General features: G+C 44.4%; 1 protein-coding gene across 1 annotated transcript in view; it reads right to left on the bottom strand.

Annotated features, from left to right (window-relative positions):
• USP25 (ubiquitin specific peptidase 25) overlaps positions 1-14263 on the bottom strand; it is a 200803-nt gene that overhangs the window by 42375 nt on the left and 144165 nt on the right. The window contains exon 18 of the mRNA XM_040338805.1: positions 11426-11565. Coding sequence (XP_040194739.1) covers positions 11426-11565 — 140 coding nt within the window. The remainder of the gene's footprint in view (positions 1-11425; positions 11566-14263) is intronic.

Below are 14263 nucleotides of genomic sequence, written 5' to 3'. Positions count from 1 at the left end.
CCTGAAAGATCAGGTGAAAGCAGCATTGAAAGTTGGAAATTACACGTGTCGGGCTATGAACAAATACTTCACTGGGGAATATTTTATTGTGCTCAATGAGTCTAGCTAAAACACGGAAGGGTACTACTACTAAAATGTAGTCATAGTGGGGTTGGTATTAGACAGATGTTTATGGTTAGGTATATAAAGTAGGTTGAAGCTAAATGTTACATTACATACTTCATTGGAGACCACACTATCAGCACATATTCCTTTCCTACCATGTGACAGTACTAATGCTTGGCACGTGGCTTCAAAAGGTATCCAACATGTCCCATGGGGGAGGGAGAGAGTCTTCAGCCCCACTTGGAGCTCACACAGAGTTGCCTCTTTGTTCCCAGCTAACCAAGGGCAAGTATAAGCTGCTGGCGTCATTGCCATTTAAAAGGCTTTGACCAACATGGGCAAAAGTACAAGTTCCCTTTAAGGTTATAATTAGCCAAACATCAGATAGCCCTTCAGTAGATCATCAAAACTTACCAACGACGACGTAAAGCGAGTCTACCTGCTAGGTAATAAACTACATGGAAGCCATTTACACAATAGTGATTTATAAAACTATATGCAAAATCCAAACGGGTGTGCAGCTTGATACTCACCTATGTGGATGCAGCCTCAGTCCAATGCTGCATCTGTCCCCTGCCAGCTCTGCACTGAGAACTGAGTGATCAAACACTACTGATCACTCCATTCTGCCTTTGCTCTGAGCAGAAAGCCGGTGACAGTCAGCATTCTGCCCTTTTGTGCCCACTGGAGCGCTGGGCTGTGGAGAGGGTGGGAGTGGCTGGTTCAGGCTGTCGGCAGATCGCTGAGAGGCTGAGCCAGCTGCTGGTCCAAGTATCTGGGTGGATTCCAGATGCTTGGCATTGATCCACAGCCTGGACCTGCTGAGTGACTTTAGTTGATAGCAGGCTTTGGCCCACTTTTGGTTGAAAGTGGGTCACAGGAGTACAGAACAAACTGCACTCATGTTATCGATAGGAGAAGTAGAACCAAAAAAGCTTTAGCCATACTTTTTTTAATTTGTGTACATGCCATTACTGTTATTTTGCCTTCTGAAAATGCCCTTCCCCTACACAGCCATGCCAATTTTAATGAAACAAAAACAAACTATTAACCAGTGGAGAGTTTTGCCTCCAGTAAATTGTCTATCAACCTCTCCCACAAGGTCATATTTAAAAGAGAAGTATTGGTTGGGGGGGGGGGATATTTATACTTACCTAGGTGGATGCAGCATCAAAAACCGAGCCACCGAACACCACCGATGGCTCGGTTCTCACTCCTCCCTGAGCAGAGAACTGCAGACACTCCCTCTCTGCTCCTCCACGCTCATTGGAGCATGGAGCTGTGGAGGGGTGGGGAGTGGCTGTCTGATGGGATCACTGAGACTGCCGTCAGTCAAGGGTCCAGACTTTGGAAGTCGGGATGATGCGGTGCCTCGACTGATTCCAGTGACATCAGTGGAGAGCAGACTTCAGACCGCTCTCTGCTGAAGAAAATGAATTGCACTCCTCTGACCCATAGGAGAAGCCCAGCCAAATGAGATCAGGCTGGACTTCGCCTTTAAGCTCTCTCTTGATACCCCAATGGTTTATTCTATACTGTGGAGTATACATCAGAAAGCCTAGAACCACGGGCATACAAAAGCTTAAATGAACAAAAGCAGATGGTTAGAATACCAGTGGGATTAATTTCACCAATTGAGCCACCCATAGAAAAACCACAGGTGATTCAACTAGCAAGATCAAATATTTATTCTAGGTAAAACCGGCACTCAATGCCCCCTTTAAATATGGAAACTAGTTACAACAGTGTAGTGTTTAAAAAGATGGCAACACGTCCAAAGAAACTTTTAGAGCAAAATAGCAAGCAGACTCACTGATTGGATATCAGCTACAATTTAGCTATCTAAAAAAGGTACTGCAGACCTTTCACCAAGAGAAAAAAGGGTTAAGCCAAGTGTTAGGCATCATCTTCCCAAGCAGAGTCAGCCACCTCCCATAAAGCATGCATACAAATTTCTCGGATGATTGGTGTAAAGTAAAGGTGTTTTATTAGTCGAGTTTCATTGGCATGCCACAGTGGAACAGTCAGGCAGCGAAACAAATAGCTCCAGGGGAAGGGAAGAAATGGCACAAAAGGAGGGGGAGGATGGTGCTCAGCAGCCAGAATGGTAAAAAATAAAAATGGTACCTCGTCGTCATAACCCCCCTCCTCTGACTCAATAACAAAAGTCCCTACGTGAGGGATCGCCACCTCCACAACACGCTGGCTGGGAGCTGCTGGCACTGTGGTGTTATCAGTGGGCTGCAGGAAAGAGAGATGATGGGAATACATTATTAGCTAGATTACCATTGCAGAGCAGTGCCCCTTCCCACAGTGTAAAAAGAAAAAATGTATTTAAAGTATTACTACTATATATAGTCTATTTGTTAAATGACAAGAACTCTACATAAACATTACAGCTTTGGACAGAGGGTAGCTGGAGAAACTTTTAGCGCTGTCCTTCCCTCTTAAGCTGTAACTGAAGTTACCCTGCCAATCCCCTCTTCTCTGATTACTGCTTCTGAGCTTTGACTTCCTGAGCCAATCACTGGCATGGAACTGCAACATAAAGAGGAGATTGGCAGTGAAAGTTCACACCCCGGGAAGAAACTGATATTAAACCCAAAAGCAAACATTTATGATACTGCAGCTTACCAATTCTTAGATGTGATGGCTGTGCTAGTTTAATTTATTTAGCCTCTCTTCCATCTAGTGATCCAGCCACCAAATCTGTTTTTCAAAAGTACAAGCTCTCCAGCGGAATGTATCAGTTACCATGGATGAGACAAACCACTTAACACTGGAAGGGGTGCTTATTAATGATCATCCTTTAATTCATGCCTTTATCACAAAAAGGGAAAAAAATGGGTTGCTGTAACTGCTTTTGACCATTTGCGGACCGCTCACAATGAACTGCCAGGCGAGTGGCCGCTGTAAGCAAAGTGACATACCTCTACATCACTTCCAAGTTTAGTGCGCCCGACTTCCGCTGTGTTCCATCACAGGGTCTGGTATGGATTTCGGGGAGGATCCCACACCTTTTTTTAACCACATGCCAACCAGCGCACGACGATTTACGACGACACAATGGCTCGGCTGGGCATACAGGTACGTCCCCTTTAAGATGCGGCATTGTGGGGCACGTGCCCTCCGTGAGTATGACCGCGAGTACTGTGGAATCAATGTCCGCTGGGATACCCACGATCGTCTCACGGAGAGGAAAAACAGGGAAATGCTGATGTAAACAAGCATTTCCCAATTTCTAGTGACAGGACACTGATCAGAGCTCCCTGTGATCAGGAGCAGTGATCAGTGTCGTGTCACACATAGCTGCCCCCCCCCCCAGTTAGAACACATCCCTAGGCCACACTTAACCCCTTCAGCGGCTCCTACTGGTTAACCCCTTCACTGCCAGTGTAATTTTTACAGTAATCAGTGCATTTTTATAGCACCGATTGTTGTATCAATGACAATGGTCCCAAAATGGCGTAAAAAGTGCCCGATGTGTCCGCCATAATGTCGCACTCACGATAAAAATCGCTGCCACTACTAGTAAAAAATATTAATAAAAATGCCATAAGACTATCCCCTATTTTGTAGATGCTATAATATTTGCGCAAACCAATCACTAAACGCTTATTGCAATTTTTTTACCAAAAATATGTAGAAGAGTACGTATCGGCCTAAACTGAGGAAAAAATCTTTTTTTTTTTTATATTTTTTGAGGATATTATAGCAAAAAGTAAAAAAATATTGCTTTTTTGACACACTATTTTTGTTTATAACGCAAAAAATAAAAACCGCAGAGGTGATTAACCACCACCAAAAGAAAGTTCTATTTGTGTGAAAAAAAGGACGTCAATTTCATTTGGGAGCCAGGTCACACGGCCGCGCAATTGTCAGTTAACCACTTAAGCCACGGACCAATATGCTGCTAAATGCCCAAAGGCGTTTTTACAATTTGGCACTGCGTCGCTTTAACAGACAATTGCGCGGTCGTGCGACGTGGCTCCCAAACAAAATTAACGTCCTTTTTTCCCCACAAATAGAGCTTTCTTTTGGTGGTATTTGATCACCTCTGCAGTTTTTATTTTTTGCGCTATAAACAAAAATAGAGCGACAATTTTCAAAAAAATTCAATATTTTTTTACTTTTTGCTATAATAAATATCCCCCAAAAACATATATAAAAATATTTTTTTTCCTCAGTTTATGCCGATACGTATTCTTCTACCTATTTTTGGTAAAAAAAAAATCGCAATAAGCGTTTATCGATTGGTTTGCGCAAAATTTATAGCGTTTACAAAATAGGGGATAGTTTTATTATTTTTTACTACTAATGGCGGTGATCAGCAATTTTTTTCGTGACTGCGGCATTATGGCGGACACTTCGGACAATTTTGACACATTTTTGGGACCATTGTCATTTTCACAGCAAAAAATGCTTTTAAATTGCATTGTTTATTGTGAAAATGACAGTTGCAGTTTGGGAGTTAACCACAAGAGGCGCTGTAGGAGTTAGGGTTCACCTAGTGTGTGTTTACAACTGTAGGGGGGTGTGGCTGTAGGTCTGACGTCATCGATCGAGTCTCCCTATAAAAGGGATCACTCGATCGATGCAGCCGCCACAGTGAAGCACGGGGAAGCCGTGTTTACACTCGGCTCTCCCCGTTCTTCAGCTCTGGGAAACAATCGCGAGGGGGCGGCTAGAAACGAATAGCCGCGCCCTTGTCCCGGGAACGCTCCCCGCGGGTATCCGACCGCCGCATGTAGCGGGGGGGGGGGGGGGTCCCGATCGGACCCCCGACCCGCGGAAAGCCGGGGACGTACATGTACGCCAATGTGCCTGTACGTGCCATTCTGTGGACGTACATATACATGCGGCGGTCGGCAAGTGGTTAAAGCGAAGCAGTGCCGAATCGCAAAAAGTGCTCTGGTCTTTGGGCAGCCAAATGGTCCGGGGCTGAAGTGGTAAATGTTGGAGCGGGGTTCACCTTAAAATCCATACAAAACCTGGGAGGGCCTGGTAAGGATTGGGGGGACCCTTACGCTGTTTTTTTTTTTTCTTAATTTTTCATTGCCAGCAGTCTAGTTAACCTTCAGCTGTCAGCACGGAACCCCGCTTACAGCTTGATAATTTGTTGCTAGGGACGTGGCGGCCGGCTCCTTAACAACCAGCTATTCATTGTTTAAGGACACCAGTGGCCCTGCTCCTCAACACCAACGCTACTAAATGTAGCTTACACACTCATAGGTAAACGCTGGCAAAAATTGCTATTAAAATATTACCATTTTTTATTTGTTTTTTTAAAGCAGTTTTTCGCTTCTGGTGTGAATGACGCCAACAACGGATAATGCTGCTGTCTGCCATGCCTCCTGAGCTCATACTTCCAAACTTGTGTCTCACTAAAACAGGAGGTGTGTTACGGAACAGATCATCAGGTAAAAACAGAGGACAAAAAAAAGACAAAAGAAAAGTGATGCAGCCACCACATCCAATGATTGGCAAGCTGAAATATAATACATGTTTTGGGTTTAATATCACTTTAAAGATAATGTTTAGAAAAATTGCAAACGTGTTATCAGAAACAGCAGGTGGCGCTTTATTTTTGTTTTTTACTCTGAGATTTAAAAAATATTAGCAAAGCTTAATGCATGGCTATACAGAATGGTGAATACTAAATTGTAAAAAACTGTACCTTAAACTATACAAAATTCCAAATTTTGCATAAATAGAAAAAGAAAATAATCCTTTCCAGGTAAAACAGGTCACATAAAAGCATTTTAGCAATGTATTTAGCCATTTGCCAGTTTACTTTTATGACATATACTTAAAGCTGAACTCCAGGCAGTTATAAAAGGCATGATGGTGCTGCTCTATATTAACACATTATTAAACGTGTTTTTTTTTTTCACAGCGGTGTAAATACTTGACCTGAGTTAGCCAGTCTCCTGTAGAAGAGCTCAGAGAGGGGAAGGGAGAAACAGCACAACGAGACAATTGGGTGTGTTGGAATGTAAGGGGCCACACTCATCTTCTAACTACCTTGTAGAAGGCAGATGCTTTACTTACAGGATGCTCCCGTCTAGGGTTGCCACATCAATCCCTTTAATCCAGAACACATATGAATTACACAGGTTCTGAGGCTGATTTAATGCAGAATAGGCACCAAGTTTAATTACCACCTTAATCAGCCACAGAACCTGTGTAAGTAATGTGTGTCCTGGATTAAAGGGATGGGGCAACCCTACTCCCGTCCGGTCACATGATCTCCCCAGCGGTTGGCTTCAGGGCAGAGGAGACCTGCAGACGATGCAAAGTAATGCCTGGGTAGTGACATCACCCAGAGGCTTACCATGGGGCATCTGTTGTCAGTGGTCCCTCCTCTCCCCTGAAGCTGCCCGCTGATCATGTGACTGGATTGGAAAACCCTGAGCAGTGACAGAACTACCAGGGCTGCAAAGGTTGCACTTGTTACCAGGTCCTGGCATTCCTCCAATGTGGGGTTCAGGGGAAAGATGGTAGGAAGGGGGCCCACTGCAGAACATGGGCTCGGTTCACACTGCTGCAACTTGCTTGCGAATTTTGTGATTTACCATCGCAGTCTCTGGCGCTCTAATCACACCAAAGTTGCAGAAACGTAATGGGCCCTGCGATATGGGCTCGGAGGGAAGGGGAGCAGAACCTGAGGAAAAGGCCCCCAGCACCAGTGGAAAGGGCCCCAGCAGTTAAGGGGGCCCCTTCATGGTTTCTTGCATTGGGGTCCGAAAGGTTCTAGTTACACCTCTGAGCCTAGGAATAATTAAGCATAAGCATCTTCCATCTACAGGGTAGTTGGGTCTGGTAGATCTAGCCTAGAATTCCACTTTAAAATGAAATGGCAGCAGAGACACACCAGGCTCTTTCCTTTGCTAGGTAGGGCTGTGTGGCATAGGTGACCCTTGGCAGGTAAAATGGCATATACCGGTGTATGTATGTATGTATGTATGTATATATATATATAAAGAATGTCCTAGATTTTAAAAACACACTAAGCAGCAGCAAATAGCCATTAACTAACACCATGAGAATGGATGGAATCCTACTTGTACCAAGTTCCCACAAATGCATTTTTCATTTTAGCTCCTCCCTAAAGTGTATACATGTTACCAATACTCTTTAGCCCCTGTTCACATCACATGTCAAATCGCAGCCTATTGCCAGCATCGTCATTGTCCCAATTGGTCTGGGGTCGCAAAGTTCCTGCACTACTTTTGGCGACTTCGGGAGCGATTTCAATAGACATCTGTGCAGGAAGCCACACAGTCGCACTGAAATGCGGGTTTAAAATCTATGTTCGATGTGAATGAGGTCTTAAGGGTACGTGTACATGGCTATGATGAATATTGATATAATCAGTATTGCTGGCAGAAAGATCCTGCGTAAAAAATAATACAAGTAATGGTTGTAAAGTGAGTCCGTACATTTAGATAGGTGCAATTCTACTTTCATTTCATTAAAGGATAAGTTTACCTTTTTTTTGTAGGTAAAAAAAGTGTGCATTGATTTTTTGTTTTTTACTAGGAGACTGGAAAACATTGCACCAGTCATCAGCAGGTCATGGGTGCAATCCAGGACTCCTGCAGACTCGTCAGTGTGTCTTGTCTGCTCGTACCTCATAAGGGCAGGCAGATACACACTGAAAGGGAGAATTAACAGCAACAGCGCCCTGGTAGTTCATTGAGAACTACAAGCTGACAGCTGCAAAGGCTGATGGGACTTGTAGGTGTCCCTTCCACAGATCCCTGCGAATGAATGATGCGGCCGGGGGGGTGAAACCTGGCACTGGCCACATTATTTTTTTTTAAATAGTGACAGCGAGTGGGGGAGAAGATCTCCTGCTTGCTGTCACTAGATGCAGCGGATCAAGAAGATGCTACAGAAGTGGGAACATGTTGCACGTTTCACCCTAAAAAGAGATGGAACACGCAACATGTTCCCAATGGTGAACTTATACATGTGTTCCTTTTTTTTTTTTTGTGTATTTTGTGCGTGTACTTGAGAGAGGAGCCGGACTGGGAGTTGGGAGTAGGCAGGCCTCCCCCAGAGGCAATCTGTCACCTTTCTCCATGCCCCAGGTGGCAATGGCGGGTGTGTGAGGGAGTCCTCCCACACAGCCCGCCCTACCTGCTCCGCTTTGAAGCCCAACGGGGCAGAGGGACTCCCTATAAGGGAGTGAGAGGATCTAGCCCGCTCAACCACCCCCGTTAGTCCTTCGCCTCTCTTTTTAGAGACCGCGTGGTCAAAGTGCGTGCACGTTAACCCAATTTCGAGTGCGTGTAAGTGTGGTGGTTTTTGCGGGAGGGGGGTGGGCGTACTAAGCGCAAGCTTACCTCGCATAGCACACCCACCAGGAGCTGGGCTGAGTACACCAACTCAATTCACATGTAGCTGAGACCGGGATCCGAACCTCTAGCTGCAGAGGTGAATGGCTTGTAGCGCCAGTGCCAATCGCGTTGAGCCACCGCAGCTCCCCCCGTATATATGTGTTTACACCCTTACCTGTGTACATGCAACTAGTGACCTCAAATGCAGATTCTCTTAATATTGATTTTACAGTTCTGAACACAGTGCATATTTACTTATGTTCATGAACTGTATGCGTGGGCCCAAAGAAAGCAATAGATAGAACTGCGTTCAGATAAATAATAATAAAAAAAAAAACAAAAAAAACATGGCAGTACTGATAAAAGCACTGCAATTTTTGGTGGTCGTGTCCATGAGTACATACAGAGTACCTACAATTTTCAAAGAACACCTCTGAAAATCTAACACAACTAAGCTGATGTGCCTGATATTTGATATCGATTTAAACTAATATACCAACGGCAAGGAAATTCACTCAACCGAAGTGTCCAGGATGATTCAGCCCCCACAAAGTAAAAATATGGGGGTATTAGTCAGTGGTGTATCCTGTGACTCCTCTGAAAGAACCCCATCAGTTGTCCTATGCTTGTAAATGGTCAATGACAACGAGTGCCTTTTTTAGTGTTCACCACATTTATTGAAAATACTAAGTTTAGGCATTTTTTACAGAAAATCCTTCCTGCTCCATATAAAGTGGAGCCAGAAATGTAAAATGAACTCAAAAAATGGAGTTCAAACAGTAATGCATTTAAAATTTCATAGACCCGGATTCATAGGCCGGATTCAGAAAGAAATGCCTATCTTTAAGGCGGGCGTAGCGTATCTCGTATATGCTACGCCGCCGAAACTTTGAGAGGCAAGTCCCATATTCAGAAAGAACTTGCGCCCGAAGTTACGGCGACCTAGCGTATATGGGGCCGGCGTAAGTCCGACTAATTCAAAATAGGCTGGTAGGGGGCGTGTGTATGGTAATTAATCGTGACCCCAGTAATTGACACTCCTAACGAAGGGCGCATGCGCCGTCCGTGAAATTATCCCAGTGCGCATGCTCCAAATACGCCGCAAATAGTCAATGCTTTAGACGTGAACGTAACTTACGCACAGCCCTATTCCTGTACGACTTATGCAAACGACGCAAAATTCTACGCTGGTCCCGACGTCCATACTTAACATTGGCCTATATATTGGCTCATATAGCAGGGGTAACTTTACGCCGAAAAAAGCCTTACGTAAACGATGTAAATCAATGCGCCGGGCGCACATACGTTCTGAATCGGCGTATCTAGCTCTCTGCATATTCTACGCGTAAATCTACGGAAGCGCCCCTAGCGGCCAGCGTAAATATTCACCCCAAGATACGACGGCGTAGGAGGACTTACGCCGCTCGTATCTAGGCAACAGTGAGGCGTATCCGATTCTATGAATCAGGCGCAGAGATGCGACGCCTCACACTCAGAGTTACGACGGCATATTTGGAGATACGCCGTCGTAACTCCTTTCTGAATCCGGGCCTAGATGTTTGAAATGCTGATTTTAGTTAATGGGTATACGGAGCTATCCCTACAACACTACTAATGAGGCTGTACCAGAAAACTGTACAAAATGCGTGCTTTGGAAGCAAACATGTTTTTAACATCCAAATATAAACTAAAAAGTTCCCCTCTTTTTGTATGGAAGCTAAGCTGTGCCTTGGAGATACTTTTTTTTACATTCTCATTGAAGGCTTTTAAAATAATCAGCTGTTGGTGAGCCAAAGAACTGCTCTACAACAGACTGTTGTCCCTTTACTTTGAGGCCATGTCTGTATAGCTGTATAAAACCACCCCCTGTGGTCAAACAGCAATCCACTGCCAGGTGGCACAGCCTGTATATGTGCTTGCATGTAGGCGGCATCTGACTGCTAAGGAACAAGATGGTCTGCTCCAGTATAGAACGCCTAGGCCTTTCACAAATGAGGTCTAAAAGACTTAAAAGATAGGCTAAATCATTGGTCTCCAAACTGAGTCCTGGGAGCCAGATGTGGCCCTTTGCCCGCCTTTATCCCAAACTTGGGGCACTATCCCTATATTGACGATGGGACAAAATTTCCTCCCACTGGCACCAACGATGGGGCACTATTCTTCCCACTAACAATGGGGCAATATTCCTTCCACTGACACCTATAAAGGGTCACTATTCCTCCCACTGGCACCAACGATGGGGCACTATTCTTCCCACTGACAACAATGGGGCAATATTCCTTCCACCGACACCTATAAAGGGGCACTATTCCTCCCACTGGCACCAACGATGGGACACTATTCTTCCCACTGACATCAACAATGGGGCAATATTCCTTCCACTGACACCAATAGGGGCACTATTTTGTGAATACCAAAAATAGGGCATTGGTCACTCCCACTGGCCACAGTCTGGCCCCTCTAAAGTCTAAAGGACAGTAAACTGGCCCTTTGTTTTGAAAGTTTGGAGACCCCTGGGCTACATTATACAGAAATAGGCCTGTTGAGCTTAAGGGACAACCCCAGTCAAATAGGTTAATTGAAGTGGATTACTATACAACTTCCCTGTAGAGGTTTATTGTTTTCCAAAGCCAAAATGATGGCTTCACCCTCGGCTGGATTACATGAGCACTTCACACTAAAACAACATTAATGAGGGACTATGCATAAAGCCATCACCTGGTATTGTAATAACAGCAGTTGGGTGGATTTCTGTTGGGAGGTTTAGTTGTTTCAGTAGAGACAGAAAAGGCCAACATGCAATTTAAGTTTTCAGCATCCACTTAATACAGCAATATTAGTGTTTGTTGGTGCTGGCCTTTGTGGCCTGTAAAGTATACTTGTAAGACTGGCCCATTGTTTATGGACTCCTAGAGCAAAGCAACTTATGCAAAGATGGGCTTTCAAATCAACATAAAATAAAATTATATTCTAACCGTTTGCAGGACTGCCTCTGGGCCTTTGTCTTCAGACTCCGTTGCTGCCTGTGAGATGGCATTGGTGGTTTCCTCCATTGACTCCTCAGGCAGCTCCGCTCTCGTAGGCTGCTCCAAGTACTCGGGCTCTTTTACAGGACCTGTGTGGAGAGGTGGAAAAAACATTAAAGCCATCGTAATCAATATCTCTGGTGCATACAAATCCTAGGAAGAAAGAAAAAATCCTGGACGGTCGCACACCCTTGAAGGCATCTTTGTTGATATCTTGTGTAGCAGATGAAATCCAATACAGTCACTTCATGTTACAGAAAACAGGAAAAGTTCTGACGCGTTTCACACGGCATGAAGGTGCTTAATCATAGCTATGATTAACCACTTAACCCCTGGACCATATTGCTGCCCAAAGACCAGAGCACTTTTTGCGATTCGGGACTGCGCCGCTTTAATTGACAATTGCGCGGTCGTGCAACGTGGCTCCCAAACAAAATTGGCGACCTTTTTTTCCCACAAATAGAGCTTTCTTTTGGTGGCATTTGATCACCTCTGCGGTTTTTATTTTTTGCACTATAAACAAAAATAGAGCGACAATTTTGAAAAAAATAAATATTTTTTACTTTTTGCTATAATAAATATCCCCCAAAAATATATAAAACATTTTTTTCCCTCAGTTTAGGCCGATACGTATTCTTCTACATATTTTTCGTAGAAAAAAAAAAATCGCAATAAGCGTTTATTGATTGGTTTGCGCAAAAGTTATATTGTTTACAAAATAGGGGGTATTTTTATGGCATTTTTATTAATATATTTTTTTTACTAGTAATGGCGGCGATCAGCGATTTTTTTTCGGGACTGCGACATTATGGCGGACACTTCGGACACTTTTGACACATTTTTGGGACCATTGGCATTTTTATAGCGTTCAGTGCTATAAAAATGCATTGGGTTACTATAAAAATGCCACTGGCAGTGAAGGGGTTAACACTAGGGGGCGGGGAAGGGGTTAAGTATGTCCCTGGGTGTGTTCTTCTGTGGGGGGGGGGGGGGGGGTGGCCTCACTAGGGGAAACACTGATCCTATGTTCATACATTGTATGAACAGAAGATCAGCATTTCCCCTGCCGACAGGACCGAGAGCTGTGTGTTTACACACACAGCTCCCGGTCCCGGCGTGTTTACACACACAGCTCCCGGTCCCGGCGTGTTTACACACACAGCTCCCGGTCCCGGCGTGTTTACACACACAGCTCCCGGTCCCCGCGTGTTTACACACACAGCTCCCGGTCCCCGCGTGTTTACACACACAGCTCCCGGTCCCCGCGTGTTTACACACACAGCTCCCGGTCCCCGCGTGTTTACACACACAGCTCCCGGTCCCCGCGTGTTTACACACACAGCTCCCGGTCCCCGCGTGTTTACACACACAGCTCCCGGTCCCCGCTCTGTAACGAGCAATCGCGGGTGCCCGGCGGCGATCGAGCCCGCCGGGCACACGCACGGGTGTCCCTAGTGGCCGCTCAAAGAGCCGCCGTATAGCTACGGGCTCTCGCCCAGGAGAGCCGACCTGCCGCCGTATAATGACGGTGGCTGGTCGGCTAGTAGTTAAGCACCTTCCTATGGTGTGAAAAGTGTCAGTAGCTTTATTTTTTCTGTAACATGAAGTGACTGTATTGGATTTCATCTGCTACACAAGATATCAACAAAGATGCCTTCAACGGTGTGTGGCCGTCCAGGATTTTTTCTTCCTTCCTAGTTTGTGGCAGAGCCAGCACCTGTAAGATCCTAAAAGGGCGTGTGCTTTAGAGGACTGGGGCTTAGAGCGGCAATCCTTCTCTATTGCATATAAATCTTACATGATAGGGCTTTCCAACTGGGTTATAAGTGTCATTTATCTGATGCAATTTGCAAACACAAAGCTACCCCCCGAATGAGAAAAATATGGAAGCGGACGACCTGAATAGCATAGTACAAGAGGCGATACATATTCAAATGGGGACACCTGTCACGATGACAACTGTCTAAGATGTGAATTCTGCCCATGAGATTTGCTTTCACTTCGTTGCGTTTTCAAGAATGGAAGTAAAGGCAATCTCTGAAATGGGACAATGAAAGCAAAAAAATAAACTGGTAGGAATTTTAACTCTTCACTACTCTGCCCAAAACAAAAGGTTTTGGCTGTACATACTCTAATGCCCTGTACACACGATCACTTTTTGTGATGAAATAAAATGACATTTTTAAAAATGTCATTTAACCACTTAAGCCCCGGACCAATACGCTGTCTAAAGACCCAAGGTGTTATTACAATTTGTCACTGCGCTGCTTTAACTGGTAATTGCGCGGTCATGCAATGTTGTACCGAAACGAAATTTGCGTCCTTTTCTTCCCACAAATAGAGTTTTCTTTTGATGGTATTTGATTGCCAATGCGATTTTTATTTTTTGCGATATAAACGGAAAAAGACCGAAAATTTCGAAAAAAAATGATTTTTTCTTATAACAAAAAGTAAAAATATCGAATAAACTAAATTTTAGTCAAACATTTAGGCCAAATGTATTCAGCCACATGTCTTTTGTAAAAAAAAATCGCAATAAGCGTATATTTATTGGTTTTCGCAAAAATTATAGCGTCTACAAACTAGGGTACATTTTCTGGAATTTACACAACTTTTATTTTATGACTGCCTATCTCATTTCCTGAGGTGCTAAAATGGCAAGGCAGTACAAAACCCCCCCCCAAATGACCCCATTTTGGAAAGTAGACACCCCAGGGAAACTGCTGAGAGGCATGTTGAGTCCATTGAATATTTTTTTTTTGTCCCAAGTGATTGAATAATGACAAA

Source organism: Rana temporaria, chromosome 2, assembly GCF_905171775.1.
Source record: "Rana temporaria chromosome 2, aRanTem1.1, whole genome shotgun sequence".
Taxonomy (NCBI): domain Eukaryota; kingdom Metazoa; phylum Chordata; class Amphibia; order Anura; family Ranidae; genus Rana; species Rana temporaria.
The sequence above is the reverse complement of the archived record's forward strand: the minus strand, read 5'-3'. Positions and strand labels throughout refer to the sequence as shown.